General features: G+C 36.4%; 5 protein-coding genes across 5 annotated transcripts; 3 read left to right on the forward strand and 2 right to left on the reverse strand.

Annotated features, from left to right (window-relative positions):
• Window positions 1–298: 298 nt before the first annotated feature.
• On the reverse strand, window positions 299–1,175 carry M431DRAFT_546724 (hypothetical protein; the record flags this gene model as incomplete). The annotated part of the gene is made up of 3 exons (XM_024921226.1): window positions 299–505; window positions 565–1,091; window positions 1,112–1,175. 3 exons carry the CDS (start codon window positions 1,173–1,175, stop codon window positions 299–301), a joined length of 798 nt encoding a protein of 265 aa, XP_024768043.1.
• A 2,129-nt stretch (window positions 1,176–3,304) lies between these two features.
• On the forward strand, window positions 3,305–4,183 carry M431DRAFT_487619 (hypothetical protein; the record flags this gene model as incomplete). Its single annotated transcript, XM_024916492.1, has 1 exon — window positions 3,305–4,183. The coding sequence occupies one exon, from the start codon at window positions 3,305–3,307 to the stop codon at window positions 4,181–4,183; it is 879 nt and encodes a 292-aa protein (XP_024768044.1).
• Window positions 4,184–4,907: 724 nt separating this feature from the next.
• On the forward strand, window positions 4,908–6,618 carry M431DRAFT_326191 (hypothetical protein). Its single transcript, XM_024914335.1, has 4 exons — window positions 4,908–5,063; window positions 5,119–5,274; window positions 5,341–6,048; window positions 6,192–6,618. The coding sequence occupies exons 2-4, from the start codon at window positions 5,189–5,191 to the stop codon at window positions 6,568–6,570; spliced, it is 1,173 nt and encodes a 390-aa protein (XP_024768045.1). The 5' UTR covers window positions 4,908–5,063; window positions 5,119–5,188; the 3' UTR covers window positions 6,571–6,618.
• A 376-nt stretch (window positions 6,619–6,994) lies between these two features.
• M431DRAFT_155448 (hypothetical protein) lies at window positions 6,995–8,721 on the reverse strand. The gene is made up of 6 exons (XM_024912930.1): window positions 8,300–8,721; window positions 8,170–8,236; window positions 7,980–8,074; window positions 7,833–7,920; window positions 7,409–7,757; window positions 6,995–7,335 (listed from the first exon to the last, which is right to left on the reverse strand). The coding sequence occupies exons 1-6, from the start codon at window positions 8,543–8,545 to the stop codon at window positions 7,161–7,163; spliced, it is 1,020 nt and encodes a 339-aa protein (XP_024768046.1). The 5' UTR covers window positions 8,546–8,721; the 3' UTR covers window positions 6,995–7,160.
• A 565-nt stretch (window positions 8,722–9,286) lies between these two features.
• On the forward strand, window positions 9,287–10,321 carry M431DRAFT_99836 (hypothetical protein; the record flags this gene model as incomplete). The annotated part of the gene is made up of 3 exons (XM_024925199.1): window positions 9,287–9,769; window positions 9,822–10,041; window positions 10,101–10,321. The coding sequence occupies 3 exons, from the start codon at window positions 9,287–9,289 to the stop codon at window positions 10,319–10,321; spliced, it is 924 nt and encodes a 307-aa protein (XP_024768047.1).
• Window positions 10,322–15,303: the final 4,982 nt, after the last annotated feature.

Here is a 15,303-nt window from a genome sequence, read left to right on the forward strand (position 1 = left end):
CTTATAATTTTAAAAGTAAACTACTAAAAATAACTAAATATATAAAATTTAATTTTCTATACTTTTTAAAATAACTTAAATAAATAATTATTAATAAAGTATTAAAATTAAATATAAACTAAATTTTTATTATATTTTACTTACTTTATAATTATATTTATTTAAAGCTACTTCCTATCCTCTTTGCTAATATAAACTAATTAACCTTAGCTTATTACCTTAGGAACTTACCCTATACTACTTAAGTATTAGGTCGGGACGTCACAATGGCTAATAAACTAATAGTCAGAGTCTAATATTATGTGAAAAGCCTTTCTCTAAGCTTTCCATACTTATCACATGAGGCAAACTGCCACCAGTCTGAGTGCACCCAGAACAAAACATATCGCACCATAAAGACAACTGGCGCCGGAGCAGGTGGCCAGTTTTTCCAGAGGCCATTTTCATATCCTCTGTCATGATTGAAAAATCCCCAGCTAAGGGTCCCAGCAGGAGGCAATTGTGCCTGTCATAGAAACTCATTAGCCATAATCAATTCGCATTTGCGGATAGAAATAAACTTACTGTATCCTTGTTCGCGAATTTCTCGAAAGTTTCTTCTAAACTCTTCATCTTATCCCTATACTTCTCCAGCCCAAGGATAGTCATTATTTCCTCGTGCAGGTGATCAGCTAGATTTTGACCAAACTCATCAACTATGGCAATTAGATTCGACCCTTGATACGCCTCTTTGCCATCTAAGCAGTCTCGAATGTATTTGATATATTTCTCGAGGCCCTCATCAAAGGTATGGTGCTGTTCGACGTTGTGCTGCATAATGCCCTTCTCTCCGCTCATTTCTTCAATGAGCGGAAATAGCATCTTTTCCTCCCCATCGTGGTGGACGTGGACTAACTGGTAGAAGCAAGCACTGTAGTGTAGGAAGGACTTCTCGTCTTGAGCCTTAATATATGGGGCTTGGAGATAGATGCTATTCAAACCCCGCAGCATCATGTTGTGAACGCATGCCATTTCGGAAGCACACCGATGGAATTGGTTGGGCTCAGAATAAGTTAGCCACATTGTATCTGCTAAAGTAACTGGAGATTGGCCTATACCTGTTCCCCATCACGGAGCTGTGATGTAGGTGTTTGAATCAATTCGAAGGGATGATCTGCTGGCCCCTGGGTAGTCATATTGGCTACAATCACAACAAGATCTATTCAGACTGATATGGGATGCAACTTCGACATCAGTAAACAGGACAGAGCTGCGCATGATATGACTTATATAACAACGTATGAGAAACCGAGGTCCAGCGTCACTTGACAGGGGAAAACCACAGATAACCTTCATTGGGAAAGATACCTTTAGGCTGTTTACCATTGAATAAAAGGGCTGTTTAAACTGTTGACACTAAAGAGGGCTACCGTACGTAATATTCGAGGGTGCAGTAGACTACGATAGTAGCCAATCGGCATTAGTAAGTAACAAGTTAGGCGTACATTGCGCATTTCGTTCTCATTATTTGATCGTTCTTAGTTCCTTAACGTACGCAACATGATTCTATTACATACAAGACCTTTAATAAGCTGAAAGATGTATTATCCGGATTGGCACCTTCATCTGACTGGCCAACTATACGATTTCACACAAAGCCACGAGTAGGATGCGGCTTTATCCGAGACGATCCCTGTTTACTCGTTTTCTAGCAGAATGGATCTGTGGCTGTGTAGTGTGTGCTGTGAGTCGTATAGTGATACGTTAGTCTACATGATTGCTCATTTAGTGTGAAAAATATCATCTTACTCTTTACCAAGCAACACCCTGTAACGGACAATTTAGCGTGATGCACTTGCGGGACATGTTGTGGAGAGGGCCAGTCGAATAGCGGCAGTCTATACTTCGTACAGAGCCCAGGGTTTCTGTTCTCATGTTAAATGCGGAACTCTATAAGATCGTTTGTTCCATAAGTCAGACCAGACCATTTCTAACCCCCGAGAACCCACAGTAACATCAGGTAGCCCCATCAGTATGATCATTAAATCTATGGGATATTTTGGTCTTGTATACAATAGCATTTGTAAGCGTGGTTTGTAAGGAGGAATAATAATAACTGTCTGGCTCAACTCCATATTCGTATTTCTATAGTCCAGACCCACGAAGCGGTGTACGAGATCATAGGGGCCAAGTTTTTACATTGGGACAGATGCATCGACCGCTTCGTCCGAGCCTTTCTGGTAGGTGAAACTATTCACTATGGGACGAGTATCGCAATCCGAATGATTATGAGGGAATATCACCATATATCAACCGTAGATTAGAGCATCAGAAAACCAACGCCTTGTCGGTACTTGCCCGAGCGTGCTTACCTACCCCTAAGACCTCGAATATCAACTCTCAGCTCCTTATCTCTATATTCTCAGTACCGGAAATTGAGGCCAGGTACGTTTAAAAAGACTTATATGGATGCTCTATGACGCCAGAACCGAGATTCTACATCAGAGGCTAAACAGGCATAAACTTTCTAGCGAGAACACACATTGGGCTATCTTTGCATTCAGCAGTAAGCCAATTCATCGGCAAGGCACTAAATGTTGCAGCCCTAGTCAAAACAGAACCTAGGCATCCTTTCTTATATCCGTCACGTCATGGAGATCGCTCTGAGATCCATCTTGCTCGTAGGAGCTCCTTACAAGCAAATCTTTTGCCAAGCCTCGTAAGCTCCTTGCGCTTACTCTTTAATATCATACCATGCCGAAAGAAGCAATTTGCCGCAAAGCCATCATCTACTAACATCAAACTAAGCAATTGGTCCAAACAAGCGAGGACCACCTTCCCGCCACTTTCAACAGGCCATCTCAACACTAACACTGCTACTCGTACAAACGCCCCGTGGTTTCTCGTTGACCCTCGGAGTTGATCCCTGTTGAACTGATGATAATACGAGATTCCCATATTCACCATCTATTACATTGCATGTATATCTAACTCCTACATTTACTACATATAGTCAGAATAAGTCAATTTTTCTTTGGGAGAATTAGCCCTTATTAAGGATCTTAGCCCCTAGTGGTCCCAGTCAGGGACGTCGCGTCAGAAGGCTGGTAGTCAGTCGACGTTGTGAGAGTCTAAGGTCTAGTTAGTGAAGAATAGCCTTGGCTGATGTATCTAGCTGGCTGGATATCATTGCTTGAAATGATATGTAAAGAGCAGCTATAAAATAACAACATATCCGCCTATCCTAGTCCTCCACCCTTGAGTCAAAAACTTTATCTTGTTGAGCCCAAACACAATAAATCAAAATCATTGGATCTCTTTGACGATGCCATTCCTTAACATAAACCAGCAGATCTCTATCTGGTTTATGGACGAAGGCCTGCGAAATGCCCCGCCTATTCTTCTCGTTCCCGGCCTGACCTGTGATCTTCACGACTGGTCTTGGCAGGTGAAATTCCTTCTCGAACTTGGATTCCGTGTGGTCTCCTTCGATATTCGTGGCCAAGGCCGCTCTTCTGCGCCGGCGCCGACCCCGGGCATCACCTCATGGCCCGGTCCGAACGCTGATCCCTCCATCATTGACTATTTCCCTGAGACACGCACCTACGACATCATTGCTCTGCTAGAACATCTTTCCATAACGTCTACAATCGTTATGTCGCATTCCCAGGGATCTATGGAAAGCTACTATCTTGCCACAGTGCGGCCAGACCTCGTACGTGCCCTTGTTAGCTTGGACCCCATTCACCGATTCGACCACGCCTTCCGTGGTGCCAATGTATCGTACTTCAACCTCCCAAGTGATACTATCTCCAAAATGATCACTTACTTTGAGTGGTCCTACTCGGAGGGAAACCCGGAATGGCAGAAGACGTGGCATAAACGTCGCGCCAGGGAAATGGACGAACAGGTCATGTATGCGATGTCTTGGGGCGGCTGGGGGGGTATGAACTGCCTTGGTCGTAAGGAAGTTGCCATTTCTCAGTTTAGCGGGAAGCTGAAGTGTCCACGGTTGACTTTTGGGTCCCACGAAGATGCCGTTGCTGTTGATCGACACGATATAGCTAAGGGAAGTGAGCTGGATGAATGCGTTGTGATTGATGGCAACGGCCACTGGTTCCACCAGTTGGCCAGTGAGAAGTTCAATGACATCCTGAAAGCTTGGCTTGGGAAGATTGGGGCTCTGCCGGTCGAGAAAGAATAAACCATTTACTCCCTTTACAAAACATATACTAGGGAAGAACGTTTGGCTTATTTGGAAGGGCAATCTCGGCATATAAAACTCCAGGTTTAAGTCTGAAAGACTGAATTCTAATTATTTCTACCTAAGTTTCGAGTTAAATCATTGCTACTATAATAAAATGCTAGAATTGTGATGCCGCAAACGTTCCTAAGAGCATTTCTGTAGACAAGCAGCGAAATGGTTTACATCTCGTCAATTTTCAACACACCTGAAACCTCACAGTATCCATAGTGTGTAAGGGGAGAAGGCGCCAATCTTCAAAATAAACATTAAATTAAATTTTAAAAAAAATCAAGTTCTTTAATATTAATATTTTTATAAAACATTTAAATATTAAAGTAATTAACTTAAGATTAAATATAATACTTTATTTATTATTTAATATTTCTTTTAAATAAAAGTTATTAATATATAATATTTTATTTTTATATTTAAATATATTAAGTAAATTTTAAAGTAATAAATTAAATAAAAGGACTATACTATAAAAAAAATAAAAAATAACAATAAATAATTATAACGAGGCACGCAAAGACTTGAGCAGTCAATACTCAACACATCCAGGCTAAGAGGCATGACTCAGCACTGGGAACCTATCTATTTTGGGGAAGGCGGACTAACACTCCGCTGAACGGCTTGTCATGTCCGCCATTCCCGTCAATCTCCGTATGCGGATATATATCCCCGCATCTGCCCGTATTCCGTCGCACCTGCAATCCTGCCACAAGAATCCCGTAACGTTGCCGAATCTCTTCCTCTTTCACCGCAAGCCCAGATGGATCGTTCCATATCCGGCTCGTCATTTCCAAGAGGAAGACACTCTCTTGCTCGGCGCGCCTGTGTAAGCTCATCCAGTGGGTTTAGCTAGAACAAAGGACCTACTGACAGCGGAACAGGGGTAATTACGCCTTCCTTTCTTTATCCTTTGTCCTAGTCCCCACGGAGAGCCTTGGGTACCTTCCGAAGATGAATGTTAACGCCTACGACAGATTTTGCTCACGCCGGAAAATCCGGTGCTCTCGGGATCTCCCAGAGTGTTCCACCTGCAAGGTGTAGGTAGAGGAATCTGATCTGGAGAGGGCAAGCATCTAACGAAACTATGACGAGGTTTATTCTAGGCACAAGCAAACCTGCTCGTATACCAAATCAACTGCTTCAGACTCCAATGCATTAAGAGCCGTCTCGTCATCATCTCCGGCTGCTCACGAACCCAATCTCGTGCCAGACCACGACGAGAAAGCCCTGGCTACCATCCGCTTCCTGGACCATGAATTGTTTCTTCGCAGTCTTAGAGGGGCAACTCCATCCCTCCGAGTGGCGGTCTGCGTCCCTGGCTATGTAAAACAACTCGTTCTGGAGGGCAGTTTGTCTCAGAGAATCATGACAAGCTACTATCAGTCCGTACACCAATGGCTCCCTATTGTGTCCAAGAAGAAGGTGTACGAGCGGCTGCTCAACCCGCTGCTGCCCGCTCGGGTAGATTCGGCATTTTTGCTCCTTTGTATGAGTCTTCTGACATCCTCTTGCACCGGGATCCAAGATCCAGATGTTCTCCCCGAATATTGTGCTGCTATTAAATACTGCACTGAAATCCAGCGTAGTGGACTCATAACGCCTGAGGTTTTGCAGGGTTGCATTCTCCTGTCCGTTTACGAATGGGGTCATGCCATATACCCAGCTGCAGACCTGTCGATCAGCATGTGCCTTCGATATGCTCTATCTCTAGAGATGGGTTGGGAAGTTGCCCGAGGGGGAGGGGCGAAGAGCATGTGGGCAGATGGAGAAGAGGAGAGAAGAACATGGTGGGCTGTATACATTCTCGAAAGGTTTGTGCATCCCAATGAACTCTCCCCGTCTTGTGCGACTAACCGACCCTTTCTTTCCTCCTTTTCATAAAATACACGCGCTTCACCCATGTGCGCTCCCCTCTGTGCCTGTTACAAGTGTTGACTATACTATGTTTATACAGAATCGCGGGGCTAGGAAGGCCGCGACAAATCATGTTGGTCCCGGAAGCCGAGATGTCTGCAATACTCCCTTGCCACGACAATGACTGGGAAGACCAGAAAACGCCTGAGGCGTATTACACGCTGTCGTCTCCGCCGGAATCCCTGGGGCGGTACGCCAGCACCGTACAAGCCTGCTACTTGCTCAGCTGTGTATATCGTCACACATCAGATACATCTATATCCGTCAGCTCCCGACCGAGCGAACTTGATCAGCTTGACAAAACTTTAAGTGCCTTAATCCAATACTCTGCTGAGACACAGACTGGAGGTATATACTCCATACTGTGTTACCAAACCGCTGTCTCGTTTTGGTCAGTGAGCCTGGCCCGAGTGCCTTAGGTCCTTTCCCTTTAAGAAGGCCTTTTTTATCTTTCCTTTTGTATCGCTAATCATGGGAGCAATAGCGCAATCCTGACTCTCTATGCGCCTTATCTTCAGAAAGATGAGCCTAGCGAACTCCAGCAACGCGCGAAGCATGCTTCAGAGAACGCAGCATTGGTTGCATTGAGCGTAGCCCAGGGGTATCTTGACAAAGACCCGACGTCTCTTGGGCACGGCGACATCCCGCCCTTTATGATTCCATGGCTATACCTGGCTGGGATTTGGTTCATACGCGAGAGGTCAGTGAGTGAGCTTAGTATAGTTCGCGACGCATTAAAACGAATTGACATCAAGTGGAAATCTGCTGGTGGGTTTGCTTCGGCCCGTCACACATCATCAGCATTGGTCGCCGATTCACTGACATATGGAAACTTCAGGACGGTACCTTGAATTTTTAAGCGCCAGGGAGGCAATCATGCACAGTTAACATACATAAACCCGGACAAGTCAAAAAGGCGGAAGAAGCAGAGGTTAACAGACGCAATGCCGTCGAAACGCAGGCTGTGCTTCGAATAAGGTCGTCGGTTACAATAGCCCTCCGACATGCATCAAAATTCCACCACCACTTTTCCAAATGCCTTCCCGCTTCGAAGATAGTCAAGTGCCTCCGCAGCTTGATCAAACTGGAAAATTCGATCAATGCATGGTGTAAGGGTCAATTCAGTAGCATTGAGAAATTCCACGAACTCCTCCAGATCACTTTTTATCCCAACACGGATCCCCCTGAGGATAGATAGATGTTGATTAGCCAAATAGTTTCATGGAATGGGACATATGAAAGGGTGTAAGAGCTTACACAATGCTACAGGCCTTCATTATGAGCATGTTGACCAACTCGCCAAGATCTCCTTGACTTTCGGTGGTCAGCAGCCCGACTTGTGACACTTGGCCGCCTTTCCCAACAGCAGCCACGCTCTTCAGCAGAGTGGCAGCCCCGCCTTGCTCAACCACAAGGTCAACACCTCGGCCATCGGTGAGTTTCAGTACCTCACTTTCCCAGTCGGGATATCTCTTATAGTTGATCGTATGCCACGCTCCTAGTCCCTTGACTCGCTGGAGTTTTTCATCCGAAGACGACGTAACTATGACTTTTGCCCCGGCCTTTGCAGCCAGAGTCAATGCGAGAATGCTGACTCCTCCGGTCCCTGCTGTCCGCGTCAACTATGTGATCTGTACAGTGTCTGGACTAACCCTGCTGCCATCTTCAGTCTGTTTCTTACCTTCGATAAGCACTGTCTTCCCATACAAGCGGGAGGTCATCTTCAGTGCGGACCACGCAGTCAGACCAGCACAGGATATCATGCTTGCCTGTGTCCCCCATTATCAGCTCAAACTGTTTTTATTGCTCAAATATTCCGTATGCCTACCTCAGTCCATGCTAAGTAGTCGGGAATATTGACAATAGCGACCTCCGGGAGGACAATGTGTTCAGCCAGAGTCCCATCCACATTGTGCCCCAAGGCTTAGCGTGTGTTAGCGTGGGTTTTATCTTTCGCGCATTCAATCCGGAAAGGACTCAGTGAGTGCATGGCCGAGCCAGATAAACAGATAACTCACCCCTCCAGGTTGTTTCTCGCCCTGTGATATCCTCAAGGTTGATAAGCGACACGACCCTATCTCCAACCTGCATATTTGTCAGCCCATGGGCTCATTTGTCTCCAAATTTCACGCGCTAGAATGGTTAAACAACATTGAGTGACCGTATTTTCTCGCCAATCCACTCGACCTCTCCGGCAAACTCTGTTCCCACGATCCCTCCAGTTATGCCTGGCCAAGGCAATCGACCGTCAACAAGAGCCACGTCTTTCCAGTTGAGTGACACAGCTCGAACGCGGATCAAGACGTCTGTAGGCCCGCGCGGAGGTAGAGCTTCTTCGCAGAATTCGACATGGCCGAATGCTGCTCTGCGGAGGGCTTTGCGTGTCTCAACCATATCTGCAGCGATATGCGACACTATATGGGGAAATGGTGATGTTATCAACTCGGCTGCGAACTGTCTGGGCGGGTTACAGTCTCTTGAGCTAGCTTATATTCATTTTCCATTTCGTAAACCCTTTGTCTTCTATTCTATGGGTCTCTTCGAGGGCCAATTATTATGGTATAGCGAAACATCCATTGATCTCTAAGCAAAAATCAGCAAACTCCACCAAATAGATTATTGTAGATACAACCTGGCTCCGGTTGAAGTATCTCTGAGACTACAGGTTAGAGCGATCAGCCTAACCTCCCAGGGAATGTCGGGATTCGGGCGAGATTTCCCGTCGACGGGGAATATTCCCGTGTAGGCGGGATTGCCTCCGTTAGCTCCGTATCTTCCGCGGACGCTAAGAAATTTCATGCGAGTAATTCCACAGCCTGCTTGGAATAGGGCGTGCTCAGCCAGAACCACATTCATTCATTAATCAGCATAAGGGGAACACGCGATGGCCCGATGACAAACCTATTGGAGATATATCGGTATAGCTAAAAAATTGGAAGCGTATGCTTACCAAATCGCCTTCTATGGCTCTTGTATAAGTGCGAGGATATATAACGGAATAGACGTAGTCCTCACTTAAGTTGAGGAATCCAAATGTTTCGGTACTCAATAATTGGGAGTTAGATATCTTGACTTTCAACTCTCTTCTCAAATTGTTACCACCATTAGCCGTACCCTCTCCAAGCAGCATAAACAATGGCAACTTTCACGCAAAAATTCCGCACGACTTCGTATCCGACCATCTCATCTCACAATCCGCTGAATTCACAAGTCGGACGAACTGTGCTTGTCACAGGAGGTTCAGATGGGATTGGCTTCGCTATTGCCTCTGCTTTCGCCAAAGCCGGAGCCTCGCGTGTGATAATTCTCGGCCGCCGTCAGGAAGCACTTCGAGTTGCTGCGGATAAACTAAATGCAGCACGAAGCAGAAACGAAACCGTCATTATGACTTTCGCCTGCGACATCACCTCTCTGCCGAGCATCGAGTCCACATGGCAGTCGATTGCGGCAGCGGGAATCGCTGTCGATGTCCTCGTGCTAAACGCTGGGAATGTCAAGTTTGGACTAGTTTCCGAGGATATAACAGCAGCCTGGACAGCATTCGAGATCAATGTGCTTGCAAACTTGCGGGTTGCTAAGCTTTTCTTTGGCCAAATCGTAGCGTCAAGTGGGAAGAAGGTATATAATATCGGCTAACTCTTGGAAATAATCTCTAATCGATATGGACAAGATACTTATTAATATCTCGACTTGTTCCATACACTCGAGCCCCGCCCCTTTTCAGGCAGCCTATGCAGCGTCGAAGATTGGGTTCGCAAACCTCGTGCAGAACCTAGCAGATGAGTTGTCTGTGGATAAGGCGCAGATAGTCAGCATCCACCCAGGCGCTGTGTTAAGCGAAACGGTCCGAGCAAAGGGATATGATGAGAATTCGCTCCCTTGGGATGATGGTAAGTTCTGATTTGATGGTCTGCACTTGAAATTGGATACTAAGGGCGCTTTCTTACAGCGAGTTTGCCAAGTGATTTCTGCGTGTGGCTTTCCACAGATTCCGCAAAGTTTCTCCACGGCAAGTTTGTATGGGCGAATTGGGACGCAGATGAACTCCTGGAGAGGAAGTCTGAGATCAAAAGCAGTCCTGGTATGCTGAGGATTGGACTTCAGGGAGCCGGCTTTCTGGATGTGACTACCATGTTTGACCAGATCAAAGATAGGGTGGTGCGTAATTAAACATTCTTCATGTGATAATGGCCAGACGACAGTGAGGATTAGAGGTAGGCGGTTTAGTGCGACGAGCTAGCATCTATATATTAGCATAGACAAGCTCTCCAACGGATGAACCTCTAGGCTTAGGTTCATGCTAGCGGGCGGTTAGGTCAGTAACAGGCAATTATCATTTAGGTACCCGTTGGCTCCACTTCTAGTGACTAACTTAAAGGCAATAGCCTTTAAGTTAGGCCGGAAATCCCTAAAATACTTAGAAAATTAAAATACCTTGATTTATAAGGGAAAGGTACTAAATTTAAGGTTATTTTCTTTATTATTATATTATTAATAATTTTTTTTATAATAAAAAATATAATTAATTAATTTTTATAAATTTTATATTACTTTAAAGTCCTTTATTATTTTTATAATACTTTTATATAGTATTTTTAATAATATTTTTAACTTAGGTAAAGTTAATAATAATAGTAAGCTATAAAAATCCTTTTTACTATTAATATTATTATTAAAGTTATTAGTAAAATTAAGTAATATTTTTTATATAACTTTTTATATTTCTTTTTATATAGCCTTATAATTTTTATTATTAATATTACTAAAGGGCCTTAGTATATTTACTAAATTATTTATTTTAATACCTTAAGAACCTCTCCTAGGTACAGAGGATAAACTGCCTAACTAAGATTAGAATAATAGGTTGCTATTAAACCTTTGTCTAGCAGCTATTGGCTAGTGCTCTGCTAATTCTTTTACTCAGCAGTAGCCCAGCTAATCTACGTCTTCTCTTTCGTAGTCAGTTTAGGTTGCCCTCTTTTGCCTTTTTTATTCTTCAGGCTCTGGCAGACCTTCTCTGCGGCGCTGATAACGTCCTTATTGCGAGTTTTTGTAGCAGCAGCTATTATCTTAGCCGTGGTTGCAGTCGGTTTCTTATTGCCTTTAGCCATTGTGGCTGTTTGTGGTAGACGTGTGTTGGCTGTTGACTTGTCTTTAGTTGTTGAAAGGGTTTATTGCTTTTGTAGTGCGTTGTCTTGTCGGGTGGTCTTTTGTGTTGCGTGCGCAATTTATTTTTAGGCAGGATTGTTGCTGCCTTTTATAACCTGACGGAAGGATCAGGCCTATCTGGTCTGGTTGAGTTATTAAACTATAAGTCGCGGGGCTTAAAGTCAGTTGCGTTATATTTAAACCTTATTGTTTAGGCTGTTTTACATATGTATTTTAAGTTTGGTCTTAAACCTTAATTAGCGGCTATACTTTGTAGCCTGAATTTTCGAGGTTTAACTTAGTTAGCTGTAGCTAATTAGGTTAGGCTATGGATTAATTCTAGATTTTAAACTAAAGGCTGGGGCGTAGCCTTCCTCTGACCTAGCTATTGCAGCTTTACTAACCTTTTTTAAAATAAATATAACCTCTATACCTTAAGAATACTTAAATATTTACTTAAGAATATATAGTTTAGTTAAGGTTTATTATATAATTTTCTATATATATAATAATTATAATTTTATTATATTAAAGAAAAAAAGGTTATTTTTATAATTAATAAAGTAATTATATTTTTTATTTTAAGTCTTAAGGATTAGGAATTTTTTATTTTTTTTTTATAAATGAAAGTTATACTTTTTTTATTATTCTTTTTAGCTTAATAACTTATTAATTAGCTTAAGCTTTTTAATATAGCTTTTAAAGTTATTAAAGCTTAAGTTTAATAACTTAATAGCCTTTTTATTATTATACTTTTATTATTTTTTTATTAGTTCTTTTTAGTTTATTATTTTATTATTAGATTTAACTAAGGCTTATAACTATATAAAAGTCCCTAATTAATTAAATAAAATTATTATATTTTTTATAACTTAATAATTTCTTAATATATTAATTTTAATTTATTATAAAGTTATTAATATATTTTTTTAAAGTATAAGTTTTTATAATTATAAAGCTAGTTTAATAAAAGCTTTTATAAGTTAAGGAGTTTATTAAATTATTATATTTCTTATAGGCTTTATAAATTAAAATTAAGGCTTAATAAAATTATATTTTTTTAAGTAAAAAAGTTAAAACTACTAAATTAATAGCCTTTTGCTTTTTTTACTATTATAAATATACCTTTATAGTTAATAGCTATATATTAAGAGGGAAAATACTAGTTTATTTAAATCCTAAGAGAATATTATATTTTATAAAACCCTTTTTATATATAGCTTAAAAAGCTATTAAAAAATCTCTTTATATAAAAGCTAAGTTACTATTAAATAGTAATTTCTATAGTATCTTTTAATAAATATACTTAAAAAGTTAAAAAATATTAATATTAAAAGATTAAAGAATATAAGTTAAATATAATAAAAATATAGTAATATATAATAAGCTAAGCTCTTATAGGGTTAATATAAAAGGAATTCCTAAGGGATAAACCTTATACTAGGTTTATATTAGTAAATAGACTAGGCTAGACTAGTAGGTAATTAATAAAAATAAAAGGTTTATTTATATAATTAATAAATAATACTTTATAAATATAATTAAGTATTATTTTATATTTATAACTAATTATTTAAATTATTTTAAATAAATATTATAAAATAAATATATAATATAAAGTTTACTTAAGCTTATTTATTTTAAAGTAAGTTAGTTTCTTAAATAAAAAGTAGCTTACTTTAGCTTATTTACTATTATATAAGTTATACTATAATTAATTTTTTAGTTTATTATAATTTTATAATACTTACTTTATAAACCTATTATTATAATTATAAATATATTAGCTTATAATATAATATTCCCCTTTTATTAATTTTATTTTTAAAGCTCAAGTTACTTTTTATATAAGTATTATAATTTTTTTTATTCTTTAAGTAAATACTTTTTCTTTTTTAATTATTATTATATTTAATTAAGTAAAAAAGCTTAAATTTAAGTTTATAAAAAAATATTATTTTTATATAACTTTTATTTATTCTTTTAATTTTAAAGTATTACTTTATTTTTATTACTTAAATAAATATTTTTATTTAATTATTAAAAGTAATAATATATATATTTATTATTATTATTTAAGTTATTTATATAATAGTTTTTTTATTTTTATATTTTTTTATAAATATTATACTTTTTCTTAAGTATTATTTATATTAATATTTATTTTTTAATTAATTATATTATAAAAAAGCTTAAATAATTAAAGTATTAGAAAAAGCTTATAAAAGAAGTATTAATTACTTAATAAAAGTATTATAAAGAATTTCTTACTTAGTAAAAGGTAAAATATAATAAGGCTTTAGTTTATTTTATAAAGTTATAAAAGTTTTATTAATTACTTTATATTTATAATATAAAAATAATAAATTATAAATTAAATATTAAAAAAATAAAAAAAGTAAATTATTAAAAAAAAAAGAAAAGTAAATTAAGCTAGCTTATATATAATATAAAAAAGTATAATTTTTTTATAAAGTATAATTTATAAATAAAGTTAAGTAGTTTTCTTTAAATATTAATTTAGTATTTTTAAGTTTAAATTCTTTTACTTTATTAAACAGTATTTTTTTTTTTTTTAAGTTTTATAAAGTATTTTAGTTTTTTTTATATTTATTTTTATTTTACTTATAATTATTTATAAAATTTATTTTAAAAAGTTTTTAAAATAATATTAGTATATTTAAAATTACTTTTTAATTTTTAATTATTTATATTTTTATTATAACTTTTTTATTTTATTAAGTATTAAAGTTTATTAATTACTTTATTCATTTTTAGTAATATTATTTTATTAACTTTATATTTAAGTTTTTTACCTTTAATAATAATTTTATTTTTAATAACTTCTTTTATATTTTTATTTATTAATACTTTTTTTAATAATAAAATATAAAAAATTAAGTATATTAATTTTCCTTATTTATTTAGTTATTTTAAAAAATCTAGTTTATAATTAACTTTACTAATGTTTTTTAAAATTTTATAAAGCTTGATTTCTTTATAATTTAGCTTATTATTTAGCGTATTTATTTTAATATTAATTTATTTTTTTCCTTAAGTATATTAAAGTAAGTAAATTATATTTTCTTCCTAAAGGATTAATTCTTTAAGCTTTTTCTTATTTATATATTTTCTTATATATTTTTATATAAATTTAAGTTATATATATAGTTTTTAATATAATTTTTTAAGTTTATTTACTTTAAATATAATTTTATATTTTTTTTATAATATTTAATATATTTATAAATAATATTCTTTATAAATATAAAATAGTAATAGTTTAATTAATTTTAAAACTAAGTTATTATAAAAAAATTCTATATTTAATAAGTATTTAACTTAATTATTTTAATTAAAGTTAATATAATTTTATAAATATACTTTAATAATTTAGTTAATATATTTTATTTATTTATTTATTTATTTAAGGATAGTAAGTAATATTAGCTTTATAATTTATTTTTATTTTTACTATACTTTATTAATATTTAAATATAAATATTAATCCTTTATTAAAAATAATTTTTATAAGTAATTTATATTTTAAAGCTATATATTTTTATATTATATAGCTTAATTCTTTTATTATACTTTCTTTTTTATATAAAATAAAAATACTTTATTTTATTAATTTATTAATAATAATAAAAATACTATTATATATTATATATATTATAAATTCTTTTAATAATAGTAGTTTAATAATATAATTAAATAAAATAAAGCTTCCCTCTTAATAATAAATATAACCTTTATAATTATTATAAAAAGGAAAAGAAATTTTATTTAATAACATTTAAAAAGTTTATTTTTATAATAATACTTAGTAAATATATTAATATAACGTAGGTTTTAATAATAAAAGTAAAAGTAATTAAAATTAATATTAATAATTTAATATTATAATTATATAAAAAACCCCTTAGGTTTATATTTTTTTTTATAAAAAAATATTATAAACTTTAAGTTATAAAAGTAATAAAAAAGTATTATAAAATTAT

Source organism: Trichoderma harzianum (assembly GCF_003025095.1).
Source record: "Trichoderma harzianum CBS 226.95 unplaced genomic scaffold M431scaffold_25, whole genome shotgun sequence".
Classification (NCBI taxonomy): domain Eukaryota; kingdom Fungi; phylum Ascomycota; class Sordariomycetes; order Hypocreales; family Hypocreaceae; genus Trichoderma; species Trichoderma harzianum.